This window comes from Hippopotamus amphibius, chromosome 3 (assembly GCF_030028045.1).
Source record: "Hippopotamus amphibius kiboko isolate mHipAmp2 chromosome 3, mHipAmp2.hap2, whole genome shotgun sequence".
In the NCBI taxonomy this organism is placed as follows: domain Eukaryota; kingdom Metazoa; phylum Chordata; class Mammalia; order Artiodactyla; family Hippopotamidae; genus Hippopotamus; species Hippopotamus amphibius.
Genome location: NC_080188.1, coordinates 42,350,553 through 42,377,808, shown reverse-complemented (window position 1 = coordinate 42,377,808; position 27,256 = coordinate 42,350,553). Strand labels below are relative to the sequence as shown.

General features: G+C 33.3%; 1 protein-coding gene across 1 annotated transcript; it reads left to right on the top strand.

Annotated features, from left to right (window-relative positions):
• Positions 1–141: 141 nt before the first annotated feature.
• LOC130849602 (sulfotransferase 1 family member D1-like) lies at positions 142–15,468 on the top strand. Its single transcript, XM_057728599.1, has 5 exons — positions 142–171; positions 7,783–7,909; positions 10,081–10,175; positions 13,140–13,320; positions 15,407–15,468. Exons 2-5 carry the CDS (start codon positions 7,783–7,785, stop codon positions 15,421–15,423), a joined length of 420 nt encoding a protein of 139 aa, XP_057584582.1. The 5' UTR covers positions 142–171; the 3' UTR covers positions 15,424–15,468.
• The last annotated feature ends 11,788 nt before the right edge of the window (positions 15,469–27,256 follow it).

Here is a 27,256-nt window from a genome sequence, read left to right as displayed (position 1 = left end):
AAAATAAATTTAGCCTCTCAAAAATGGACAACAAGCTGGTTATCTTCAGAAGGGAGTTGGTGGGCATTCAGGGCATCCCCCTCTTCTGGAGCATTGTTGAGGAGTGGTCTGTGGTGGAGTCATTTGAAAGCCGACCAGATGACCTTCTGATCTCCAGCTACCCCAAATCTGGTAAGATCTTTTCATTTACTTGTACTGGTTGATTAATTATTGATCCATCTTTGTAAGCCCACTGATCTGCAGAGCACTGATAAGGGAACACCTGTAGCAGTTGTGGGACAGTTCTGTCTTAAATTACATGAACTCACTTCTTATTTTGAAACGTCTGCAATTGAATGGAGGCTATACCTAAGGGAAGATTAATGCTATTAACTTTTCTTAAGTCCAATAAAAATTATTAAAACTGTATATATAAAGGATTTAGGTACATTAGAATATATATACACATATAAACTTTCTATATATTTTAATCTTTAAATATTTTTATTTTAATATTTTAAACATATTTCATAAAATAGTATTTTATTATTTCAAACGTATTTTGTGAATATGTTTAGAAATATTTTGCTATAAATTTAAAAAACTTCTGACCTCAGTATATAATCTCTGAAAGGAGAATTTAATATGACTCTATAAGAATCAATAATTTATATTTCTCAAAAGCAAATATATAACTGAATCACTTCTTTATATACATGAAACTAACACAATATTGTAAATCAACCATACTTCAATAAAAAAATTTGTATTTCTTCAGATCTTTTTATGATAGAGTCTTCCAATTTACCCAATGATAGATGTATAGAAAGGTATCAGAGAAATGAGTCTCTCTCTTGCCTTTTATCCAATTAATTTACTTGAGCCTATAATCAATCAACTGTTCTAATAACTGCCCTCTCTAAAGTCAAATTTCCTTTGTATTTCTGCCTCATTTCTTAAAAGAATTGAGGAAAATAAGTTTTTAATAAGTGTATTGACTACTGATCTTTTTATAGATTATAAAAATTATAATTATTTCAAAGCAATATATAACAAGTCCTAGGAGGAAAACCCTGCAAAACTGAGGCGATTCTAATGTGCCAAAGTTTCAAACACTGCATGAGAGCAGAGGTCTCCTAGTAGGAAGTAAACAAATGTATGATATGGACCTTCGTAGACATGAAAATCATGTTTGTTTTGGTAAAAGGTTGTTTTTCCTTTCTTTTGTTACTAGAAAAGAGCAGTTCACCAAACCCAAATTATTTAGGACCAAACCTACTTTACATTTCTTTGTTGAGGTACAAGTTTAGAAAATGAAGGGTAGTCACTGAGAATGTACATGTTCTTTTGTTTTTGCTCTTTTTGATATATTCACAAACAGGAAACCATTAACACAATCTTTGTTTTGTTTTGTTTTTAATTTTTATTGGAGTATAGTTAATTTACAATGTTGTGTTAGTTTCTGCTGTATAGCAAAGTGAATCAGTTATACATACACACATGCATATATATATATATATATATATATATATACGTATCCACTCTTTTTAAAATTCTTTTCCCATATAGATCATTACAGAATATTGAGTAGAATTTCCTGCGCTATACATTAGGTCCTTATTAGTTATCTATTTTTATATATAGTAGTGTGTATATGTCAATCCCAATCTCCCAATTTAGCCCTCCTTCCCCGTTGGTAACCATAAGTTTGTTTTCTACATCTGTAACTCTATTTCTGTTTTGTAAATAAGTTAATTTGTACCCTTTTTTTAGATTCTACATATAAGTGATACCATATTATATTTGTCTTTCTGTGTCTGACTTACTTCACTCTGTATGACAATCTCTAGGTCCATCCATATTCCTGAAAATGGCATTATTTCACTCCTTTTAATGGCTGAGTAATATTCCTTGTATATATGTACCACATTTGTTTATACATTCTTCTGTTGATGAACATTTAGGTTGTTTCCATGTCCTGGCTATTGTAAATAGTGCTGCAATGAACACTGTAGTGCATGTATGTCTTTGAATTATGATTTTTCTTTGGATATACTGGCACAGAAACAGAAATATAGATAAATGGAGCAGGATAGAAAGTCCAGAGATAAACCCATACAACAATGGTAACCTAACCTATGACAAAGGAGGCAAGAATATACAATGGAGAAAATACAGTCTCTTCAATAAGTGGTGCTGGGAAAACTGGATAGTTACATGTAAACTGATGATATTAGAACATTCCTTAACACCATACACAAAAATAAACACAATGGGTTAAAGACCTAAATGTAAGGCTGAATAGTATGAAACTCTTAGAGGAAAAAATAAGCACAACACTCTTTGACATAAATTGCAGTGAGGTCTTTTTTGACCCATCTCCTAGAGTAATGACAATAAAAGCAAAAATAAACGAATGAGACCTAATTAAACAAAAACTTTTGCACAGCAAAGGAAACCATAAACAGGATGAAAAGACAATCCTCAGAACAGGAGAAAATATTTGTAAATGAAACAACTGACAAGGATTAATCTCTAAAATATACAGAATTCCTTCATTAATTCAGTATAATTTTAATTTACAAATATGAATTTATGTATAATTTATAACATGTGATAGGTTATAATTTATAACATATATAATTATATAATATTTATGGTCTTGTTTTAGGCTTCCTTTTTTATTACCATGTTAATTTGTGTAAAATTTAGGGTGAAAAGTGCAAAAATACTAAGGATACAGCTTGATGAGTTTTTACAAAGTGAACATACCCATGAAATTAACATCCAGAACAAGAAATTGAACTTTCCTAGAATCCCAAAAGCTCAATTCTTGTGCACTTCCAGACAGGAACCCCCATCTCCAAAGATAATCACTATTTGCGAACATTTTCACCATAAAGTAGTTTGCCTGTTTTTCCGGTACTCATAAAGTATATACTCTTGAATATTTAGCTTATTTCATTTAACATAATATTTGTGAGAGCAGTTCTCATCATGCTTGCTACTTTGCTTTTGTCTTGGTTTCCTTAATGTAGGCTGTTCCATCATAAAATGTGGTATCCTGAGCAATAGTAGCTCACTAGAGATGCAAATTCTCAGGCCCAATTCCAACCTACTGAATCAGAAACTACAGGTATGGAGTCTAGCAATCTGAGTTTTAATAAGACTAATAAGTGACTTTGATTCATATTAACATTTGAGAAGCACTGATGTAAGGCTTTCCATCATGTGTATGTGAATATTACACAAATTACTTATCCATGGTACAATTGCTGGACAGTTGGGTTGTTGCTGTCAGTACTTAAAATAGTGCTGCACTCTGATGCAAGTCTTTCATTGCACACATATGTACACATTTCTCTTCGTTACATATCTTGAGATAGAATTGCTGCATCTTAAAGTGTGCATTTGTCCAGCTTTAGAAATTTTCAAATTTCTTTTCAAATAATATGTACCAATTTACACTTTGATCAGCAGTATATGAGTAGAAGTTCTCTATGTCTTCATCAACTCAAAATGTAGCTAAAAATATTTAATTTTAGCCATACTAGTAAGTGTCTGTGGTATCTCATTGTGGATTTACTCTGTTTTTCCCTAATGACTAATTAGTTTAAGCAACTTTATATAGCTTAAATAGCCCCTTTTCTGAGGTATGTGTACAAATCCTCTGCCTTTTTCTATAGGGGTGTCTTTCTTTTTATTATTAAGGTAGAAATTCTGGATATAGTCTGGATATAAGTCCTTTGATGGGATAATTTAGTTTCTTTATATCTTACTTCATTTTATTTTATTTTTTTCCTTTTTTCACTTTCTCAGCAATATCTTTTAAAGCAGTTTTTAATTTTGAGGTTAGTCGATATATCAGTTTTTTTCTTTATGGTTAGAGCTTTTTGTAATTGTTTAAAAAATGTCATCCCCAAAGTCATGAAGATATTCTCCCTTCTGTTTACCTCTATAGGCTTTATTGTTTCAGTTACCACATTTATAGCAAAACATCTCTTTAACTACTACTATAAGTAGTAATGTTCTTTTTCTAATTTATTTGTTTTTTATTTTTTTGGCTGCGCTGGGTCTTTGTTGCTGCATGCAGGGCTTTCTCTAGTTACTGCAAGCAGGGGCTACTTTTCCTTGAGGTGTGGGGGCTTCTCATAGCATTGGCTTCTCTTGTTGTGGAGCACGGGCTCTAGGCTCGCGAGCTCCAGAGCGCAGGCTCAGAAGTTGTGGCATATGGGCTTGGTTGCTCTGCCATGTGGTATCTTCCCAGACCAGGCCTCGAACCCATGTCCCCTGTATTGGCAGGCAGATTCTTAACCACTGTGCCACCAGGGAAGCCCCTCTTTTTAAAAATTTTTGATATAATAATTTTGTCTCTCTTTCTTTATCTCTCTCTCACCTGAACATACATGCAAATGCACTGACATTATTTTCTGAATGTGTGTTGCTAGTATATGAACATAGATCTTTTATCCATTAAAGCTAGTCACTTTTTTTATAGATTCCATTCATTGTTCTATATTGATGTGCATGCTGTTAGTAAATAAAAAATTTAAAATATTCTTACTTCCTTTTTCTGCATCTGGGTACATTTTACTTTTTTTTTTTTTTCTTGCCTTACTGAACAGGATAGAACCTATAGTATAATATGAAAAGGAGGGTGAGAGCAGATGTCTTTGTCTTGCTTTTGACCTTAGCAAAAATACATGGGTATTTCACTAAAAAGGATGATGATGTTACCTATACGTTTTTTTGTACATGCCCTTTAATCAAGCTTAGGAAGTTCCGCTCTAGTTCTACTTTGCTGAGTTTTTATCAGGAATGCACTTTGGATTTTGTCTAATGTTTTTTCTATGTCTATTTAGATCTATTATACGGTTTTCCATTATTTTAGTCTGTTAATAGGATTAGTTACCTCAACTGATTTTCAAATATTGAAACAACCTTGCATATCTTATATCCAAGTTATGATTTATTGTCTTTTATGTATTATTGTTTGATTCAATTTGCTAATTTTTAAAAATTTGCATCTTTGAGAGATATTGACCTGTAGTTTCTTTCTTTCTTTCTTTTTCTTTCTTTCTTTTTTCCTTCCTTCCTTCCTTCTTTTTTTCTTTCTTTCTTTCTTTCTTTCTTTCTTTTTTTCTTTCTTTTTCTTTCTTTCTTTCTATAATGTCTGTTATTTGGAAATTATTTTTTTTTATAATGTCTTTGTTATTTTTATATGAGGGTGATACTGGCCTCATAAGATGAGTTGGGGAGTATTTACTCTTTTTCAATGTTTTGGAAGTGTTTGGTTGGAAATGGTATTATTTAATTCTTTTTTTTTTTAATATTTATCAGCAGGGACTGGTTATATGCATTCTTTTTAATTCTGAAATATTTTGTACAATTCATCAGTAAAGCCATCTAAGCCTGGAATTTTCTTTATCTGAAAGGGTTTTAAATACAAATTCAATGTATTTAATAGAAATAGGATTATTCAGATAATGCACTTTTCCTTGTATGATCTTTGGTAGTTTGTGTCTTTCAAAGAATTGGTTCATTTCATTTAAAATCTCAAATTTTTGTATTAAAGTTGCTCATGAAAATCTTTAATACCTTTTCAATATCTGTAGAATCAGCACTGATGTCACCTTTCTCGTTTTTTATATTTTTCTATCAGTTACTGAGAGAAGGATATTGAAATCTGACTATAATTTCCTTATTTCTCCTTGGAATTCTGTTTCAACTTTCTATAAGCAAAATAATTCAATAAGCATATAATCAGTAAACATTTATGGAAATGCTACCATGCATATACCAGATATTGTGATTTTCATTATAAATGCAAACAGAAGATATTCTCTGCTACCTAAGAGCATGTTATTGTATTTAATTTCTACCAATACCATTGAGCTTTGTATGACTGCCAGTCACTTTCCTGTACCCATATTATGCAAAGGTTTGAAAAGTTAGTGACCTCTGCTCCACAGAGCATATAGTCCTATAGAATACATCAAATAGTGTGGAAGACAGATATATATGAAAAATAATTACATCTCAGCAAGAGAAGTACCAATACATGAAGTAAAGATTCTCTGAGGCAAGGAAGTCTCTCTCTCTCTCTCTCTTTTTTTGGCCTTGCCTGGTGACTTGCAGCATCTTAGTTACCTGACCAGGAATGGAACCTGTACCCCCTGCAGTGGAAGCATGGAGTCCTAATCACTGGACCTCCATGGAATTCCCCAAAGAAGTCTCACAGATGAAGGAAAAAAATCTGATCATCATCTTAAAGAAAAAATAGGAGTTTTTCAGATGTAACAAGGACATTTTACAAAGAGAAAACTACATGTATATAGGCTAACAGATGTGAAACAGCAAGGCATGTGTCAGATTCCGCAAGGGGTTCAGTGTGGTTGGAAAATGAATCTGGAAAGCTAGGCAGTCACCAAATCCGTAGATCTGAGAAAGGTGTTTAAAGCATGCCTTTACCACAGCATCTTTAATAGAATGAGCAAAACAGCTGTTGTTTTCCTTTGAAAACTTGATTGATTATACTTTCAATTTTGTTATACAAGAAGTCTTTACACATGTGCTTGTGTGTTCCTTCCTTTTTTCATTCAAAGTCTAATTAAAACAAAAGTGATAAGGAAGTAAGGATATAGTTTATCATCTTAAATCTAGAAGTAAAAATCCATAGAAGCCCCCAGAAACACCTCGCTGTTAAGAGAACTGGGGAATATCTTAGATAGCCTTCTATTTACACTTAGGCAAGTGGAAACAGACTTCATTAAGGAACTCAGAGCTGAGGATGTTAGGAAAAGAAAACAGTTGATTCATCACCATAGTCTCTTGGTATTGAAACAGGAAATAATTGAGAATGTTTACAAAGTTTAGTATTTTCTCAAGAAACTACATCAGCAACACAGTCTCAACTCTTAAAGCTCTACACTCAAACTTTTGAAAAGTCCCTTTCTAGCCACTTCTTTCCTCCCCCTATCTTGTTTCAGAATATCAGAACTACCAGCGATGTGGAATTATGAAAGTGTCTGTTTCCTTTCCCCAACAGCTGGAAGATAAGAAGAAACCTCAGATTCTACTTAGATGAAAGGGGATTTTTTCCTGAAATACATTTTTCCTTAGAAATATATTTACTGCATGGGTGGTTGGGGCCTCAGTGTTAGTAGGTGTGCTTCATGGGAGAAGTAGGCTTAATGGACTTTAGTGGACTTGCCTTAAAACTGAATTGCCAATGAGGCATAGCAATGTCATTTTTATTGGGAAACGTGTTCAAAATTTCTGCCTTCAAACTTCATACATAAATTTTACTCCCATGCCAAACATTATGAACAGCAATGTTGGTTATGTAGCCATGATCATGGACAGAATAAAGAATGATTAATCTTCATTGATTAAATTGACCCAAATAATTTCTTTCCAACAAAAAATAGGGTATTTTTTCAGCTTTAGAAAATTCACTTACTTTCATTATTAGCTTTAACAAGTAATACAGGAAAATATTCTAAATTTAGGGACAATATTAATTAATTTAAAAATTTTAATTTTTACTGTAATTCTTATTATACTTGGTTTTCCATGTGTTGAGATGTTCTTTTCAAAGGCTAAAGACAAATCAGAGAAGTGAAAGATGAGTTTTTGTGTTAAAATAATATATAGCTGTGAATATACTATGTCAGAACATAGATACAAAAGCCCAAATTAGGAAATAAAAAAGAGAAAATAAGCATTCTGTCAAGGTAAGCAAAAATTTACAAACTGTTAAAGGATATAAGTGAAATGATGATTTTCCCTGTCTCCCCACAGATGATCTACATGGCACAGAATGCTAAAGATGTGGCTGTGTCTTACTATTATTTCTACCAGATGGTGAAATTGCACCCAGAACCTTGTACCTGGGAGGAGTTCTTGGATAAATTCATGACTGGGAAGTGTGGGTCCAACTCTTATTTTAATGATGGAGTTCCACAGTGAAAAATCTCTTTGCAAGGAGATATAAAGTTTAAATATAAATCTTGTGGTAATTTTATAAGCCTAATATGTGCCCAGCACTGTACTAATATATTAGGAAGACTATAGATGAAGCAGAATATGTAGAATATATAGTCTCTTCCCTTTAAGGACTTTGGGGAATATGTGACATACAGAGTCTTCAGTCTTAAGTCTCTGGTTCATTACTGCTTAGTGAGTACTACTAAGTGCTTTCTTCTCTTACCATCCATGCCATTGTATTGTTTTGATTTTATACATATATTTTGGACTCTCTTTTTTCTACCATTCCTTCAGCCTTATTATATAAACCTGAAATTTTTGAGTGAAAATTTTATACTGAAGACTTTGTTTTTCTACAAAGCCTCTTTTAGGAAACATATTCATGCCCATGGTAGTAACCCTACTTATAATTCTCATATAAACATTCTCCTATAAAAACTCTCTTTTTGAGGCAAATACATTTCAATGGTATCACATAAATTGTTAATCCTGCCATTAATTGGACTGTTTTCTGTCCATAGAATATCTACTCATTCTTATCATTATTAAAGCTCAGCTCTTCTTAGTTTTAAATACACTCTGCTTCCTCCACAGCTCTTTCTCAACCTCTCAATCCCTATATTTTTCTCTCTTTCACTCCCTCTGCTATAAACTTCAGTACCACTTACTATCTGTGTTACTTAGTATCCGCCATCTTGCTCTTGTGTTTTTGGTTTATTCATAGTTGTATTCATTTGCTAGGACTGCCACAACAAAGTATCACAGACTGAGTGGCTTAAACAACATAAATTTACTTTCTCACAGTTCTGGAGGGTAGAAGCCCAAGATGAATGTGTCCTCAGGGATGATTTCTGAGGCCTTTCTTCTTGTCTTGTAGATGACCATCTTCTCCCTGTGTCTTCACATGGTTTTTCTGTGGGTGTCTGTTGTAATTTCCTCTTTTTATAAGAGGACCAGTTATATTGGCTTAAGACCCATCCTAATGACCTCATTTTAATTTACTGACCTAAGACACTATCTTCAAATATAGTCACATTCTGAGGTACAGGAGTTAGGACTTCAACACATGAATTTAGGGGTAGACACAGTTCATCCCATAACCCTCTGTATTCCAGCCTCCAAAATTCATGTTCTTCTCACATGCCAAAAAATTCCAACAGCCCCAAAAGTCTTAATTTATTCCACCATCAACTCTAAGTCTAAAACATCATCTGCATATCATGGAGATCAGTTATGGGTGAGACTTAAGGTATGCTTTATCCTGAGGGAAAAGAATCCTTCTGTAGCTGTGAACCTGTGAAAACAAATAACAACTTATTTCCTTCCAAAATACAATGGTGGGACAGGCATATACGTTAACATTCCCACATGAAAAGAGAGAAATCAGAAAAAAGGAAGCCTGAAACCTAGCAGAGCAAATCCCATTAGATTTTAAGGCTTGAGCAGTCATCTTTGACTTGATGCTCTGTCTTCTGGGCCCACTGGCGTGGCAGTGACAACACTACTGACCTCTGAATCTTCTTCAGTTTCATTCTTGAAGGAAAAGGCATGTTCACAGCCAGATAGCTCTATTGGCCCAGAAGTCCAAACAATCTTATTGCATTTCATCCTGTCACTGTCCCCTTCAGTCCAAACTGGCAGTGTTTTTGCGGAGATGATTGATTGGACCCACAAGTCACACACCTAATCTGTCTCATAAGTATTGTCAGTCACACCCTAGTGTTCTCTCCAGAGCATGCTTTCTCAGTTTTTTGCAATAAGGATAAGCTAAGAATTTTCTAAGTCTTCAATTTCTAGTTCCTTTTTTGGTTAATAATTCCTCTTTCAGTTTATTTCCAAAATCAATTGTAGTCTGAAGTACTATGGGTTAGGACTTGAACATAAAAATTTTAGGGGAGCACAGTTCATCCCATAATAGAAGTATTTCATCCTTTCCAAGATTGTAAGTTAGGTGAGCACAGGGGTTATTTGATATACTTCTCTTATCGTACCATCCCTCATTCTTGAACTAATAAGTAATCAATATGTGATGATGACTGGGAATAATGTTTAACAATTCTTTATTTCATGTAAATGATTTTAATTATGTGAACATTTTATCTCTCAATTTAGTGGCTTTTGGTTCTTGTTATGACCATGTTAAGGGCTGGTGGGAGAAAAGAAAAGATTATCATATCCTTTACCTATTCTATGAAGACATGAAAGAGGTAAGAGCAAATGATAATTTATTCTTTATTTTTAAGGAACCCTAAGATTCATCTTCTTTGTATCACACTTTCTTTTCTTTTTGATCTATAAATATGACTAATCTTCTATCCTATTAATTCTCCCTTGAAAATTGATCTTTCACTTAATCTACTTGTTTCTACTATTAGTGCCTCCTACTCTAGTTCAGCCAGCTGTCTTAATTTATTTGAACTAATTCTGCTTCTATCATTCACTCAGAATGATCTTCTTAAAGCCTAAATCAGAGTATGTCCACTCCCTTCTTCAAATCTCTCAATGGCTTCTGTCTCTAGGTAAAAAATAAAATCATTAAGATAATTTATAGTTAAACATTATTTAGTCCCTATCTCTCCAACTTCTTCTGAAGCCACTTTCCATTTCTCACTAAGTTGAGCCTACCTGAGACATTTTTTCTACTATTTTTAGGTTAACTTCTTCTCATTCTTCATGTCTTAAGTGTTACCTCTCCATGGAGTTCTTTCATATCCACAGTGCCAAATAATTTACTTTGCTTTTATCTATTAAAGTATCTTTTGCTGCTGTTGTTATTTTCATAGTATCTACTGCCACTTCTACTTATTTTATGTATGTATTTCTTATGTTTTTTTGGTCTCCTGTACTATTATGTAAGCTCCTTGAATATAGAGATTAAAATTACCTTGTTCATGGTTGTTTCACCATGTGGCAAGCACAGTGGGGAAACAATGTAATTTTATTATGTAATCTATAAAACATTTAGCTTTTATTTTTTTCTTCATCTAATTATTAACATTGAAAATAATTCACTCTACAATTTGATTAAAAACTTATCCTGATCTGATTATTTAAACAATTCATTTAAGACATATTCCTCATCTCTTAAATTGAATGTCTGTCTCTCAGAGAGCCTGTCCACACCTAAATTCCTTTGGATGACTATGACTACCGTTCATCTCTTATTTGGGAAATCTATTCCACAGCCTCTAAAGAAACCACCTTACCCACCTAAGGCAAGCCCCTCTGACAGATTTCTTAGTCAAATTCTCAGCTTCTTGTGCATCCTGTTTAAACCACTTTGCACTTGCCACTCTAAATTGTAGGATGATATATTATCCTAATTATGGGTCAAAAAGCAACAAATAGTGGTTGAAGAGGATAAGCATTATCTTGAAAGGAAAATTCCCACATCAGGTCATAATAAGGTCTTCAAGCAAAGGAAGTTTAGTCTTCTCAAATATGGGAGGAGAATCTACATCTGCTGTCAGAAAAATGTTAAAATTAGTCAAGGGTTCCAGAGTCTCTGTCATCAGATCAACCCCAAATATTACCATGCCAAGCCTAACAGGTCCACCCTTTTCCCATCACTCTTCCATGTAACTTTCACATGATAGACTAGGCACAACTGAGAATTCAACTTTCATAGTGATTCTTCCACTTGAAGAATTAAAGTGCATATCTTATTTCTACTAAGCTCTGTAGCTACGAGAAATAGATTCTCTTAGAGCGTCCACAAAAACTTTCTGGTTCTTTTCCATGAATTGAGATGGGTAGTTCAGGAAAGTTAAACCTCAGATTGCCTTTCTGCCTGATCTCACTAGTTCACTAAGATTACGGTTCTCTGTCTCAGTTTGGTTTGGACCACCAAGAATAAGAACACTTCCCTGGTGGGTAGCATGGCACAAGCTCTTTGGCCTGAATGCAACCCTTTCATTGTATCTAACATGCTGTTCTCATGTCCTTCTTCTATACTCAGACTATCAAAAAAATCTGTTTAAGTGTGGGAGATAGAAAGAGTATCTTCTTTCCACTGTAAGAAATTTCTCTGAGAGAGGTGTATACTTTATTTTTATCAAGATATAATTGACATATAATATTAGTTTCAGATGTACAACACAGTGATTCAGTATCTGTCTACATTGGGAAATAACTACCACAGTAAGTCTAATTGACATCCATTACCACATATAGTTACACTTTTTTTTCTTATGAGAATTTTAAGATATACTCTCTCAGAAATTTTCAAATTTACAACACAATATTATTAACTATGGTTAACAGTTGTTCCTAGTCTCAGAGGAAAAGTCCTCAGCTTTTCACCATTGAGTATATTAGCCCTGGGCTTATCATTATATGGCCTTAATTTTATTGATGTATGTTCCCTCTTTATTCACTTTGTTGAGACTTTACTCATAAATCACTGTTGAATTTTGCCGAATGCTTTTTCTGCATCTATTGAGATGATATATGATTTATATTCTTCATTTTATTAATGTGGTGTATCACACTGATTGATTTGCAGATGTTGAAACATTTTTGCATCCCTCAAATAAATCCCACTTGATCATGGTGTATGATCCCTTTAATGTGCTATTGAATTTTGTTTGCCAGTATTTTTTTTGGGATTTTTGCATTGATGTTCACCAGAGATATTGATGTGTAATTTTCTTTTCTTATACTGTCCTTGTCTAGCTTTGTTATCAGGGTAATGCAGGTCTTGTAAAATGAGTTTGGAAGTGTTCTCTTATCTTTCAATTTTTGGAAGAGTTTGAGAAGGACTCATATTAAGTCTTCTCTAAATGTTTGGTGGGTAGTCTATTCTTGATATTAGATATGCTATAAAAAGGAGATCAAGAAATTTTGAAAATTATACCTTATCATAACAGTAGCTTGCTTTATCACCATCTGTTATTTTATAGGTTAATTCTACTTTTGAATATGAAAGGTTGCAAATTAACCTATTTTTTTTTGCATTTTTAGAAACAAATCTTAATCTTCCTTCTAGCAGATGGTTGCCTGGTATAACCAAGAGTAGGATATGTACTTGGGAAGGGAAAATGAAAAGGACGTATAAAAATATAAAAACATTTCCTCCACCACATTGACATGTGTGAAACCTTATTAAATGCATTGCCTAATTCATGACTAAATCTACCTGAAATAATCCTGTTTCTTTATAAATTTTTTAGGATCCAAAGTGTGAAATTCAGAAGTTATTAAAATTTCTAGATAAAGACCTGCCTGAAGAAACTGTGGATGAAATCCTCTATCATAGCTCCTTTGATATGATGAGGCAGAATCCTAGTACAAATTATACCACTCTACCAAAATTCAGTATGGATCATTCTGTGTCTCCCTTCATGAGAAAGGGTGAGGAACATTATATGCTAGTTTCTGTACAAATTGATAGTTATATTATGAACAGTGTTTGTGGGCAGATAAGAGCAGTATCGAAGTAAATGGAAAGAGATTAAGTATGCTGGGGAGAGAAGAAAATTCATGAAAAAAATCGTTAGAGGAAATAATTTGTGGCAAAGAAACTTTGTTGTTACTGTAAGCCTAACATGGAAAACAAGCTTTCTAATAAAAAAAAATTTACTCAAGAGTCTATGCATTGATAAGCATGGATTTTGGCACCCAGTGCTGTATCAGAAGAATGGCTTTTGTTTGTCTCAATTACCTATATATTCTTTGTATTCCCTAAAAATTTTGTTCTGGTAGGTTATGAGCTTAAATGATGTTGGAAATACTAAATTAATGAGAGAAAATCTCAATTCCTTAAGATTGTTGCTATGATTATGGTAAATCATTGCATTGTCAGCATTGAACTCGTGTAGCTAACATCTTGCGCAAAATAGTCCTTTACTGAATATATGTTGAATTGAATTGTGTGTGTGTTTGTGTGTGTGTGTTGTGTGTGTGTAGGTGAGTGTGCTGAGAGACTGGTTGATTCTGTTAGATGTGTATGTATTAGTCATGTTTGCTAAAACAAACAACCCCAAGAATCTCAGTAGCCTAAAACCATGAGATTTATTTTTCATTTAATATTGGTGTGTGTTGGCCACCTGTAGCTGCTGCAATTTTGCTCATTTCTTTTTGACCCTCATTAGTTTTGTTTGGCTCTCATGGTCTCAGTCTCTTGTGTCTTCTCTTTCTGAAACCCAGGCTGAAAAAGCTGCCCATTTGTGAGACATGCCCAACATAATGGGAAAGAGGAAGAGCAAGAAAGGTGTTGGAAACTTGCTATGCCATTTAAAATTTCTGTTCAAATGTGTTACATATCACGTAAATTCAAATTCCATTGGCCAAAGCATATCAAAAATCCAAGTCCAAAGTTAATGAGGCAAGGAGGAATCATACAACACACAACAATGGGCAGAGATGTAAAATCTTACAATGAAGGGGAGAGTAAATAATTATTAGCATAATCTAAGACAGTTTTGGAGAAACAGATGTTTTGGTGAGAGCCTATGAAGGGACTATTAAGGGTAATTTTAATTATAATGTGTCAGTACATTCTAGAGATATTTTTTAGAAAGTTGGGAAGTGTGTCATGGATAAGCCTTGCTGGAAATATCTGGATCTCAACCAGATGTGATTTTGCCTCCCAGGGAATGTTTGACAACATTTGGAGAGATTTTTGATGGTCATGACTAGGGGTTTGCTGTTGGCTTCCAATGTATAGAGGCCAAGGATGCTGCTAAACATCCCATAATGCACAAGGCAACCCCCACATCCTCCCGAGCAAAGAATTATCTGGCTTGAAATGTCAACAGTGGAGATATAAGTAAATAAAATGCCAAAGTTAAGAAATCCTGGGCCAGATCGACAGTCATTGTGGCATGTTTTCTTCCCTCTTATCTCTAAATCTGGGCTTCCAAATGTGTCTTCTGGGTTGCCCTTTGAGATATTCTATGAAAATGGTATTATTTCTAACAGATATTCATTGCAAATGCTGCATCTTTTCCTTCCTTTAAGGTTTTAGATGCAGTTAGTATTGGGAAGATTGAATGAACAATCCTATAATAAAGAAATATGTTTAATTACATTTAACCCAGTAGTTTCTAAATCTTACTTGATCATAGAACCTTTTTAATAAATTATCATTTGACATTGGATATAAAATGATTGAAAAATCCTTTATTAACAAAGCTCTTGAAGTAAAAGAATAAAGATTTTGAGTCATTGGATTTTTCTCCCAGTGACATTTCTTGAAGCTATTTAAGAAGTTATTTCTTTATATAAGATATTGGAAAAATCCATGGGCATTTTTGGAAAACTAAGAAGGCCTAAGAGTCTGGGAGTGGGAGTAGGAGGTGAGGAACAGAGTTATGGAGTAGATATGGCATTATTAAGTTAGAGGTCTAAAAATACAAAGTGGTAATTAAAATTAAAACTGATCATAGAAAGAAATTTTACACTAATTTGAAATTTACCATCTTATCTTTCTTTTCAGGTATTTCAGGAGACTAGAAAAATCACTTTAGTGTAGCCCAGTATGAAAGATTTGAAGAAGATTATAAAAAGAAAATGAAAAGGTCTACAATGCCATTTCATTCAGAGCTATAAGAAATATCTGCTGTTTTTCCAGCTGCTTTAGCTGGCACTTAAATGAAAAGAAAAAAATCCCTTCAAATGTCTAGTGAAAGAAAGTTCTGTGTGTAATGTTTCCTTATTTACTAACATTAGTGGTTTGTAATAGAATATTCAAAGAATTTCAGTTTACATAGGAAAAATCAATACTGTCTTTATGATTTTAACTACCATCCACAATGTTTTTATTATTCTTAAAGACTAAATAATAAAATGAAATCTAAAAACTATGATTTTACCTTCTATATATTTTTAATTCAAGGCCAGGATTATTGGGCTGGTAAAGAAGATATTTAGAGGAATCTTCAAGATGGATAGATTAGAATCAAAATGCTCCCTTGAAAAAGACATATTGTCTTTGTTATATGCTTAGAATGATATCAGTGTAATATAAGATCAATGACATTTTTGTGCAAGGAGTTCAATGAAATGTATTTCCTTAGAATGTTTTACTATATATTAAAGTTTGGATAGTTTATTTATCACAGTTTTCTATTATAGTTTATATGTTAATAATCTAAAATAGCACCATGTAAGTAACCAATAAACATAATCACCAAAATATTGTTTGCATAATAATTCATTAGTTACTGTCAGAGAGAAAAATCAACAGTGAGTTATCATAGTATCAAACTCATTAATATTTATTAAATACTCCCTATGTATAAATAATATGCCTCTAGAGTTAACAAAGAATAAAATATGGATTCTGAATTCAAATAACTTTAAGCCAGGTTAGGAATAAAAAGAAACTACAGAGAACTAATTGTAAGAAGGGTTAACAAACATTTGGTCCTATTCAAAACATCCATAAGACATTTGGTCCAAGCCAAAATGTCCTTGAAATTTGATCCTATCCAAAACATCCATGAGCATATTTGGTCTATGCCAAATGGTTTTGGATAGGACCAACTATCAAGGAATTTGGGGCATGGCCCAAATGTCTACACAGACATTTTGGACAGGACCAAATATGACCAAATTTCAAGAACATTTTAGCATGGACCAAATGTGTTATAGACGTTTGGGACAAGACCAAATGTCCTGCAAGAGTAAGAAGAACACAAGAAACAGCCACAATATTAACAGCTGATATTTATTGAGAACTTACTCTGTACCACGTAATATACTATACAATTTATATGACTTCAACTGATCTTCATTCAGTTCTTTAAGATGGGTATTGTAATTTTTCACAGTTTTGCTAGTCAGTAAACTGCAGAGAGAGTAATTATACAGCCAACCACACGTGTCAAATATTCATTAAAAGTATTTAGAGGGGGCAGTTTAATTTCTGAACCTTTTCTTTTGTTTCAATTATTCATTCTTACCCTCATATTCCCTCACTAGCTTATCCTATATTCTCCCTCCTGCATGCTCTCAAATTTCTGCTGTTGCATGTTAATCACACCTCATGACTTCCAGATAATTCAGATGTGATTACATTTACAAACATCACTAAAAATCTTCACTGATGTGGAAAATAACAGATGTTCTCAAATTTTGTCCTTTGTGAACATTTGATATCTAATCTGGCAGTCTCCAAATCTTTCTAAACAATCACCATTGCAATAAAAAGTTTTGAGTATACTCCAATAGTATATACACATCTATTTCTTTGTAAATTATATCTTTTTGTACAAATACATTATGCACATTGTGGAATGGACATAAATAGAAATTTAAAAGAGGTAAAGATGGACTAAATAATCCAGAATATATTATTTTAGTTATTAATTATACAAAGTACATTTGCTGTTACTGAAACATTTTTAGAATAATTTAGAATGAAAAGAAATGTGATTGAAATGGCTTTATGATTTTTTAAAATTTTGGTTTAACACTTTGACTCGGAAATATGGTTCTCAAGTCAGATTATTTAAGTATTTTGCTTCAGTGATTATAAAGGTGAAAAATATATGTTACTAAAACCATAGGTCTAAATGGAAAAAAAAATGTAAATTTTCCTGTGTTTACAAAATCATGTACTGAGTTTTCGACCTTTTTTAGCATTTAGGAAAAGCATTTTGCTTGAATTTGGTAATAAATTTGTATCCTCATGCAGTGTGTGGTGTCATTCATGTTGCATTTCTCCATTTCTAACAAAAAAGTTCAAAAGCCATTAAAGGTCTTTGGAAAAATTTTAAATAAGTTAAAAAGTTTTGTTTCCCAGTTTTTTGTGTGTTGATACAATTTCCCTAAATTATACCTCTACATTATTTTCATTAATACAATCTTTTAACTATAAAAATACTGTATTTTCAAAATGCCCTCTCCTTAGTTTACTTTTTACTTACGTTTCAGAAAGCCCTTTCTTTCTTACTCATTGTTAACATCTAATGTCTTTGAAATCACAACAGACGGTCACTTTTTGTCATAGAAACTGAACAATTTGAAAAGACCTCTTTAAAGAGAAAAAAAATTGTAACAAATTTTTTTAAATCTACAATTCATTTAAGTAGTTTTCCATGAGATGATGGGAAAACCTCAGTGTTTAAAGAATTTCTATTTTTTTAATCTCCTTAAAAAGTAAAATGTGTTCCTATTTAAAAGCCTTGTCTTTATACAATTAATTATGTACAAGACACCCTATCTTCTGCAAACTGGAATCCCTTGCAATGCACAGAAAGTGGAAAAAAAAAAATGAACAATTTTAGCTATAGCTAAAAGTACTGTATTGTATATTTGAAAGTTGCTTAGAGACATCTTAGACATTCTCATGACAAGAAAAAAAAATGTAACCATGTGGTGATGGATTTTGGCTAGATTTATCAAGGTTGTCATTTCACAATATGTACAGATATAGAATCCTTATATTGTACATCTGAAACTAAGGTAATGTTATATGTCAATTATATTTCAATTTTTAAAAAATTGAGCATGTCACTCAATTCTTTTGTCTTCCTAGAATTCCTCTGTTTCCTCAGAATATTTGTGGTACTATCCTACATGACTTATGGTCATCTGATGTAAGGTCTAAGTGAGGATGCCAGTGTGAAACTACAAATTGTATTGGAGTAAAGCTCAATTTCTTTTTTATTTTTGTCCTAATATATACTTATTTACAATCACCATATATATGTATATATCATCACTACATATACATAGTATACATATATGAATAAAATATATATCTATACACATATGTATATTTACTTAAAAGTAAGGAAATATATTCTTCTTGAATCACGTTTTATTAACTTTAGTGCTCTGTGGAGTGCGTGCATGCCACTTTGGAGATCAATCGCTTAAATCACAGATGATAATCTTTTACCTATTCCCTGTCTTCAAAGAAAAGTTATCAACTAGTTTCTTCTCACTTCTTTACCATCAATATAATATTATGTATTTTCAGAGGCTCTATCTTAAACCTCGTTTCACTAAGAGTTTCCCATAACTCTATATTTACTTTCTTTTTCTCTTTGAATCCAGGCTCCTAAACGATGTAATTTGACTTCAGCATTTAAATCACCACCTACAAAAATGATTACAATCAACTCAACAACTTAATGAGAATTTATTTTATATCTCAAGACCTTGTGACTTTGGCATAGGCAATTTAATCAAGCTCATGATGTTAAAATACCTCAATTCCCTTTTTATAGCTAGTTCAGATACATTAAATTTCAAAAGATTGGGCTAATACTACTAACTCTATAGCATCTAAAACAAGGAAGATTAGGATACTCCAATCATTTTATTCTTCATGTCACCTATTGAAGCCATTGTGAAATTCTACTGCTGCTGCTGGTGATATTTGCTCACAATATTCTCAGTAATGACTACCCTTTTGTCCACAATATTAAGTCAGATTTGAGTCACTTCTGTCAAGGTTTCCATGTATAATGACTGACCTTCCGGTCAGGCCTCTTTTTTTTCTTTCCCTGCCTTCCTGCCCACATCAAAGTATTCTTGCTATATATAGCCTTGCTCCCTCCGGCATTAAGCATTCTCAGTTGTGGTACAGACTCTTATATTTGGGTTTGTTACTGAGCAAAGCAAAGAAACAAGCTAGTGATAAATGGAACAACTTGGAGGGTTCTCCACGGACTTATGCAGAGTAAAGAAAAAACAAGAAAGCTAATCCCAAGAGGTCAAATACTATATGATTTCATGTATATAAAATTCTTACAACGACAAAATTACTGAAATGGAGAACTGATTAGTGGCTGTCAGGACTGAAGGAAAGGACTGGAGTGCAGCAGGTAAAGCTATAAAAGGGCAATTTGAGGGATCCTGTGGTAACAGAAATACTCTGTATTTTAACTGTATCAATATCCTGTTTTGGAATTATACTACAGTTTTGTGAGATGTTACCATTGGGGAAAACTATGTAAAGGACACTTAAGATCTTTGTATTATTTCTTATAACTTCTTGTGAATCTACAATTATCTTAAGATTTTTAAATAAAAAGTTTTAGAAAGTGATGGTAACTATGGCCTGAAATAAAACCTACTGCAAGAAAATCCATTATAGTGCAATTTAAGTGGGTTCTAAGGCTTGATAAAGGGGTATGAATGAAGCACCAAAGGGGAAGTCACCTGCTAGTTACTGGGCATGTGGCTACCTGTTCACAGGGCTCAGTTAACTCTGAGCCCAGGCGATACAGAGCCGAACATGCCCTCTTCTTATAAGATTAATAGTCTTGTGGTATCAATAAAACAAGTATGAAAAACTAGTCATAGAAATTTGCTCAAACTTCTATGATAACCTTGACTGAAGGAAGTTTGCAAATATTTTGTCTCTATAGTTTTTCTCAATAGTCCGACGTTTTAGTTATTATTTGTAGAATAGCAAATACAGGAAAATAATATCCTGTAGCATTCTGGCAATTTCTAAATAATGGCCCCACATTATTCAATTATATAAGAAGTAGTGACCAAATGATTTATCTATTAATCTCTTAGGAAGGCAGTTTAATGTAAGCTGATTAAAGAGATTGTGTTCCGAAAAAGAAAATAAAATCTATACTCAGATTGTTCCAAAAGGAAAAAGAGTATATTCATGCTGTAGCACTGAGACTATCTTCTAAGCCAGAGGTAGTAAATCTTTTCCTTCTTTCCTGGGCAAGATTATTGTTTGTCTGTTCTCAATTACCTACACCTTTTCTGTATATTAGACACATGCTTCTCAGATTCCCACAGCATTCTCCATTGTGGAATCAAATATCATAACTATTTCAAAAGTGCGGGTTTTGCATCAAATTTTAAAGTGATATTTTATGTATGAAATTTCAAAAACAATTTAGACTAGTTCCTTATTTACCTTAGAATATAATTATGTCCTTTGTATTTTTCTTTGTATTTGATCTGTTTAACTATTTTCATCTATTCAAATTATATATGTAAATGGAAAATTTATTCTTCCAATATAGAAATAGGAATATTTTGAAATAAGAAAGCTATTCTTGGGGCTTCCCTGGTGGTGCAGTCGTTAAGAATCCATCTGCCAATGCAGGGAACACGGGTTCAAGCCCTGGTCTGGGAAGATGCCACATGCCACAGAGCAACTAAGCCTGTGCACCACAACCACTGAGCCTGCGCTCTAGAGCCCATGAGCCACAACTACTGAGCCCACGAGCTGCAGCTACTGAAGCCTGAGTGCCTAGAGCCCATGCTCTGCAACAAGAGAAGCCACCGCAATAAGAAGCATGTGCACTGAAATGAAGAGTAGCCCCTGTTCTCTGCAACCACAGAAAGCCTGCATGCAGCAATGAAGACCCAACACAGCCAATAAATGTAAATAAGTAAATAAATAAACAGATAAAATTTAAAAAAAGAGAAAGCTATTCTTGTGTTTTTTGTCAATAAAGAAATTTCACAACCTATTAGGAAGCAAATTTAAATGTTTTATTGTACATTATTTAATAAAATCTAGGATTTACTTAATTATTAAATGAAAATCTACATTTAAATATGTAAAAATGTCAGCATATTTTTTGGCTAAGAGGCGTGTCGTTGTTACTGGGCCATAACTTGTGCTTTTGTTCTCAAGACATAATTGGTAATAAACAGCACAAAAACCTATATTTGTTCTCCTGACAGATGAGGGGGATTATGTTCTATATTGCAGAAGTTTGCTACCAAGAAAATGGATTCTACTTTGTAGAACAGATGCATTTTTACTCATTGAGGAAAAGCACTACTTTGTGTCTTAAATCTTCAAGTCAGAATAAATAATAACTATTTTTGGATTTCTTATTTTTTCTTGACTATGGAATATACACATAGTAGATATTCAATAATAAAGGAATCCATAATAGATGCTGTAAGTTGAGTTTTCAAACTTCTTTTAAACCATATTTGGACTTAGTGAAGTATCCTCACTTTTCTACACATTATAGACATTCTTAATAATTACAAGAATGTTATAGACAGAGAAAATCCATCACAAAGAATTTAAATGATTTCCTGCAAATTTTACATTTAGAAAGCAATGAGATTTGCTTCATAATACAAATTACTAACAGCTGCTTTTCCAATGCAAGTTATTGAAATGAAGCCGTGGTCATCTCAAATTTTCAACCAATATCCTCCATGCCCTGTCCCTTCCTTTATTCAATAATGAGTTTCTCCATTCAAGTTTTATTGAGATACTATTGATATATACCACTGTATAAGATGTACAACATAATTATTTGACTTATATACATCATGAAATTATTATCACAATAAATTTAGTGAACATCCATCATCTCACATAGATACAAACTTTTAAAAATAGAAAAAAAAAATTTCCTTGTGATGAGAACTCTTAGGATTTACTTTCTTATAATTTTCACATGTGACATACAGCAGCGCTAATTATAATCATCATGCTGTACCTTATAATCCGCGTGCTTATTTATCTTACAACTGGGAGTTTATACCATTTGAATGCCTTCATCCAATTCCCCCTCCACCCATACCCCACCTCTGGTAACTGTAGAACTGATCTCTTTTTCTATGACTTTGTTTGTTTGTTTGTTTGTTTTTTAAGTGTAGTTGACCTAAAACAGTATGTTAATTCCTGGTATACAACATAATGATTCGATATTTCTGTATATTTCAAAATGAACACTATGATAAGTCTAGTTACAATATGTCACTACACAAAGATATTACATAATTATTGACTATATCCCCCACACTCTACATTTCATACTTGTGACTTGTTTATCTTGTAACTGGAAGTTTGTACCTCTTAAACTCCCTCCCCAATTTCTTATTTCCCCTCATCTCCCTCCCATCTGGCAACCACCTGTTTCTTCTCTATAGCTATAACTCTGTTTCTGTTTTGTTATGTTTATTCATTTGTTTTGCTTTTTTTTTTAAGATTTCACATGAGAAATAATGTAGTATTTTCTTTGTCTGACTTATTTCACTTAACATCATCTATGTCTATCCATGTTGCCTCAAATGGCAAGATTTCATTCTCATTTATGGCAAAATAATATTCCCTTATATATATATTTTACAGACAGAGAAAATCCATCACCAACAATTTAAATGATTTCCCCCAAATCTTACATTTAGAAAGCAATGAGATTTGTTTTACAATACAAATAACTGACACTTGCTTTTCCAGTGCAAGTTGTTGAAATGAAGCAGTGGTCATCCCAAATTACATCAAAATGAAAAGGTTTTGCACAGAAAAGAAACTATCAACAAAATGAAATGGCCACCTACTGAATGAGAGAAGATACATGCAAATCAAATACCTGATAAAGGGTTAATATCCAAAATATATAAAGAACTCATACAACTCAACACCCAAAAAAACACACCTAATTAAAAAAATGGGCTGAGGATCTAAATAGACATTTTCCTAAAGAGCATATACACATGCCCAGCAGGCAAGTGAAAATATGCTCAACATCACTAATCATCAGGGAAAGACACATCAAAACCACAATGAATTATCACATCACACCAGTCAGAATGATTATTATCCAAAGGATATTATATTATTATATTTTGTTATATATTATATATACATATAATATATTATAATATATATATTATATCGTGTTGTTAGTGTACAGAAATGCAACATCTACAAACAATGACTATTTTACTTTTTCCTTTCTAATTTGGGTTCCTTTTATTTCTTGTTCTTGTCTGATTGCTGTGGCTAGGACTTCCAATACTATGTTAAAAAACAGTGGTGAGAGTGGGCATCCTTGCCTTGTTCCTTATCTTAGGGAAAATGTTTTTAGCTTTTCACTATTGAGTATCATGGCTTCAAAATTCCTGACAGCAAACTTGGTAAGAGAAAATGTGAGCAACACAGAGAGCAGTGGAGCCTCTGGCTGCTCTATGATGTGTGAGTTTTTGGGGTTGGGGTGTTATAAAAAGACAGGAAAGTAAGAAAACTAGAGTAGAGGAACCATGCAGAAATGCATTGAAATTTTATATGCATGTATAAGTATATAGCAGCAGAAGTGCACATTTTGATGGAGCTGTTTAAGACAATGGAATTAAAAACTCAAATGCAATTTCTAGGGACTGCCCTGTAAAGGAAAGTAGACAATATAACTGAAGGAGAAGCTAGCTGTCAATGGTAGTTCCATAAGGATAAAGTCACTACAGCTTTTTATTTCTTTAAAAATACATAGTACATTAAAAGATCTCACAGATCTAAAGTTAATATAAACTTTGGAAAGTTCAAGAACTACAGTGTATAATATCACCTTATTTTTATTAAAATCAAATTGAAAACATCATTGTTACACCTTGCAAAAGAAAAATGCATTTTATTTCATGCAAGTAAAAGCAATCATTTGTTCTGTATTTCAGTCATAACACAACCACTTTAGGCTAGTCACCCTTGGAAATTCCCTGGCAGTCCAGTGGTTAGGATTCCGGGCAGGGCCCAGGTGTGATCCCTGGGCAAGGAACTAAGATCCTGCAAGCCACATGGTACAGCCAAAAAAAAAAAAAAAGGCTAGTCACTCTTTGATATGTGTTTACCTCATCCAGCTATGAAAGTCAAAATTCTCGGAAGCATTAACAGTATAACTTCTTCTAAAGCAGTAAATAATGGCAATTTTTGCAAAATTGCAAAAGCAATTTCTAGTAAAGATCTAGAAGATAGAAGCTTAAAAGAAAACAAAATCTCTTCCAAGGACTTAGCTATGAAATCAAAATTTCTAAAGATGTTTTTAAAAAAAATTTATTATACAGTATTTTGACTCAGTTGATATACACAAAGGTATGACTCAATTTAAAATACAAACCATTAAATATTCATTTTTTAAAAAAGTTATACAAAACAATGTAAAGGTTTCAGTAGGGACTGAATAGGGATTCCTGCCCAACCACACACTTTATCAGGCTGAAAGAGGGTGAGGTTCAGATATGGGGCGGATATCTCCAAAGCCATAGAGATCAGGGAGGCAGGAATGATGGGGTAAAGGTTGGAATATTAAAGTACAAATTACATGTTAATGGAAAATATCATTTGTATCTTTTGCTGGGGCAGCTAATGAGGACTCAGGCTAAAGATATACTTTCTTAAGAGAGATTTTGTTTCTTCTTCAAGAAATATAAACCACAGGGAAAAGTGTGGGCAGTAGAAGCAGCTGCTCACTCACTTTTCTCAAGCCTATTAAAGAAAAGAGAGAACCAACCTGTGTCTCTACTTGCTTCTCTACCACCTTAGAATAAGAGGAGACATGTCTTCAACTCAAGCCCTTTTAACGTATGGTGAACAAGAGTGGGGCTTACCCTCCGTGTGGGGGAGGGGGTGGAGTAGGTGTATAAAAATGGGAAGAAGAAGACTGGACATCAGGTTGCAGGCTTTGTTATTTCCTTCTCCAGGGTCAAGATAAAGCCAGGATTATATACAAAAACCACAGCTGTCAAATGGGGCTTTTCTCTTTGGCTGCTAAAATAGTAAGCACTCTTGTAGTACCCTAGATTACAAATTTGGTGCTGAGACATTCACTGTCAATTGTTCTGAAAATTCACTTTTATTAACAATGAGAAGAAAGGAAAATGAATACATGTCCGTATTCACAGCCCCAAGAACCTTGCCTTGCCTAACTAAATGAAGCTCTCTTTCTTGAGGAAGAAGAGAATATATTTGATTGGTGGCAGTTGTATATGAGAATTTACTTTAATGCTGATTTCAGTTTTAATAGTGTGTACCTGACAAACAACAAGTGAGAGTCTATATTTGAACTCAAGCATATCTCGTAGACATTGAAGTTCATGATCTCATCACTCTACTCACTCTACTATGTTCTCACTGAAGGCTAATTACCAGACTTTGGGTTGAAATAATTATTAAAGAAAACAGTTGTGAGATTAATTACATGCTGGCATTTATCAAACACAACTGATTAAATAAAATTAATTTACTTGCTATATCTAGGACTAAAAGCTTTTAATATATCATATAACTATGATATTAACATAAATCTAAAAGCCTTTAATTCATCAAAAAGTCTACCAAGTTCATTCTAAGGGTCAGGATCAATGCTAGTCTATAGCACTAGCAAGTACAGTTGTGAGTATTGTATATTCTACAATTCTAGAGGCACTATCATATTGAAGTACAAAACCTGATGTCTCTAAGTGAGACCTTGAAAGACAATTAGTTTATGAAGAGGAATAAGCTCCAGGTCTCGCCATCAAGGGACTTTGAACTATGCTGAACAAGTGGATTCCTTTGTGTTTGAAGACATCTAAGGAAAGAAATTTGCATTCTGTAAGCTCACTTTTGGATATTTTCATTTACTTCCCAATGCCAATAATTTTTGTGTTTCTTGTGAATATTTCTTTACCCAATAATATTCCTCCACTGCTACCATCCTTCTTCATCATTAAAGATGACTGAGGTACACAAGGATATCAATATTCAGATGAGGGACTTCAGTTCTGAATAGGGAAATGAGGAAAAAAACCTTCTGGCAACACCTGTCAGTGTAATCTGCCTTCAGAGAGCGAAGTAGATTGATCTTCAAATTAATCCCTGCTTTCTTAGGTAGATGAGCTATGATGACACAGGGAATTTCAAAGAAGTAACTCTTACTTTTATTTCTATCATAGGAGGGAATAGACAGTCCTGTCCTCAGGAATTTACAGGCAAGGAAGTAGTTTCAAAAAAATGTTAGCATCTCCTTTGGACTCACAAATTCTTAAGAAGGGAACTAGAAAATTATTATGGATGCAGACACTACTGGTGTAAGAAAAATGAAATTTGGAGGATGTAGATAAATATTAGGGTATTAAATTGCATATTCTTAGATAAGAAAAACAAAAAGAAATGTCCTTAAAACATAAAAAGGGAACTAGGGAAAACATCATAATCTGAGAAAAACTGTCATCACTTTTGCCTTGAGTTAAATATCACAAAAATAAAATGTCTGATTTCAACATTTCTTCTCACTTCCACTTTTTATATCAATTGTCTATTTTTTAACTGCATTTATTTATTTACTTCATTATTTTATTGACTGCCTTGGGTCCTGATGCTGCACGTGGGCTTTCTCTAGTTTCGGAGAGCAGGGCTGCTCTTCATTGCAGTGTGCGAGCTTCTCATTGCAGTGGCTTCTCTTGTTGTGGAGCATGGTCTCTAGGCACGCAGGCTTCAGTAGTTGTGGCACACGGGCTCAACAGGTGTGGCTCACGGGCTCTAGAGAGTAGGCTTGTTTCCAAGTCCAGGCTCGCTCTACGCACTGTATGACAGGCCAATGAATCAAAGAAGAGGTGTTGAGGCAAGGAATAT

Bases quoted from the DNA above. Each gene is read 5' to 3' on its own strand.
- LOC130849602 (XM_057728599.1), top strand. From the start codon at position 7,783: ATGATCTACATGGCACAGAATGCTAAAGATGTGGCTGTGTCTTACTAT. The intron at 7,910-10,080 runs GTGGGTCCAACT...CTCTCAATTTAG, and splicing joins TAAATTCATGACTGGGAAGT to TGGCTTTTGGTTCTTGTTAT. The intron at 10,176-13,139 runs GTAAGAGCAAAT...TAAATTTTTTAG, and splicing joins TCTATGAAGACATGAAAGAG to GATCCAAAGTGTGAAATTCA.